This window comes from Adiantum capillus-veneris, chromosome 15, assembly GCF_014529385.1.
Source record: "Adiantum capillus-veneris isolate H3 chromosome 15, ASM1452938v2, whole genome shotgun sequence".
NCBI classification, from domain to species: Eukaryota; Viridiplantae; Streptophyta; class Polypodiopsida; order Polypodiales; family Pteridaceae; genus Adiantum; species Adiantum capillus-veneris.
Window position 1 is genome coordinate 54704859 of NC_140945.1, and position 1194 is coordinate 54706052.

The 1194-nt window shown below is 41.1% G+C and overlaps 1 protein-coding gene across 1 annotated transcript; it reads left to right on the forward strand.

Annotated features, from left to right (window-relative positions):
• The first annotated feature begins 281 nt into the window (after positions 1-281).
• On the forward strand, positions 282-769 carry LOC147440694 (uncharacterized). Its single transcript, XM_086483330.1, has 3 exons — positions 282-407; positions 480-704; positions 752-769. Exons 1-3 carry the CDS (start codon positions 282-284, stop codon positions 767-769), a joined length of 369 nt encoding a protein of 122 aa, XP_086339456.1.
• The last annotated feature ends 425 nt before the right edge of the window (positions 770-1194 follow it).

The following is a 1194-nucleotide window of genomic DNA, read 5'->3' on the forward strand; positions in this document are numbered from 1 at the left end:
AGGATGAGGAAAGGTCAAATGAGCATATGGAAGGTGCTAAGGTACAACCAGAGGAGACAATGAAAGAGCCAAGTCAGCCAGTGGAGGAGCCAAAAGAGCCTATGGCTGAAACCCAAGATGAGGAAAGCAGGCCTATAGATGAGCAAAAGGATATGGATGAGGAAAGCAGGCCTAGGGATGAGCAAAATGATATGGATCAGGCAAGGATGTATGAGGCAAGCCGATCAACCGAGGGAGACGAAAAGACCTTGGAGGAAACCTTGAATGAGGCAGAAAGAGCCATGGGGGAGACCCCTGATGAATATGTGAATGATGACTATGAAGATAAAGCGGAGGAGAGCAACAACGACATGAACACTACAGAGACCCAATATGGACCCTTGCTACCTGTAGATACGGTTGTTCCGGTAATGTCTATTCAAGTATGGCAAAATATGTTCAGCTTCTAACTACTTATATGTACTTGTCAACTTTTACAGAGGTTGATTATCTTGGACGTCAATGGATTGCTGCTGATGCGGGTGCCTCTCGGTGACAGAGGACCCTTTGAGGATTTGCAAACGTTTCGGATGGGAACTTGTCGAGTCGTGGTTCGTCCAGGAACCAAGGAATTTATTCAGTTTCTTCTTCCGCGCTTCAGAGTTGCCATATGGTCTTCAATGCAAAGGCAAAACTTGTCGCCACTAGTTGCAATAGTTTGCAGTGTATGCCACGCTCACACGTCAGATTTTGCCTTTTTGTATGATCAAAGAAAATGCGTTACCGTTGAGGGCCACTACCACCCTAAAAAACCACACTTACCTCTTTTGTACAAACCGTTTAGCCAAATCGGTGTACCCTTTGATGCAACTAATACACTACTAATTGATGATACTCCTGAAAAGGGAGAACTAAATCCGCCGGGAACAACTGTCTCACCACCTTCTTTCGAGGGGTATTCCTTCGATTTTTACCTTGAAGACATTCTGATTCCATACTTACAGAAATTGTATCTCAGTCCATTGTTCACGGACGAGTTTGTACTTTCTAATGAATTAAGATGATTCTTCTATCATGTCTTTGTCTTGTCTAACATATATATATATATATATATATATATATATATATATATAATATATATATATATATATATATATATATATATATAGAGAGAGAGAGAGAGAGAGAGAGATTTGACGTGGTAAAGAAATGTAT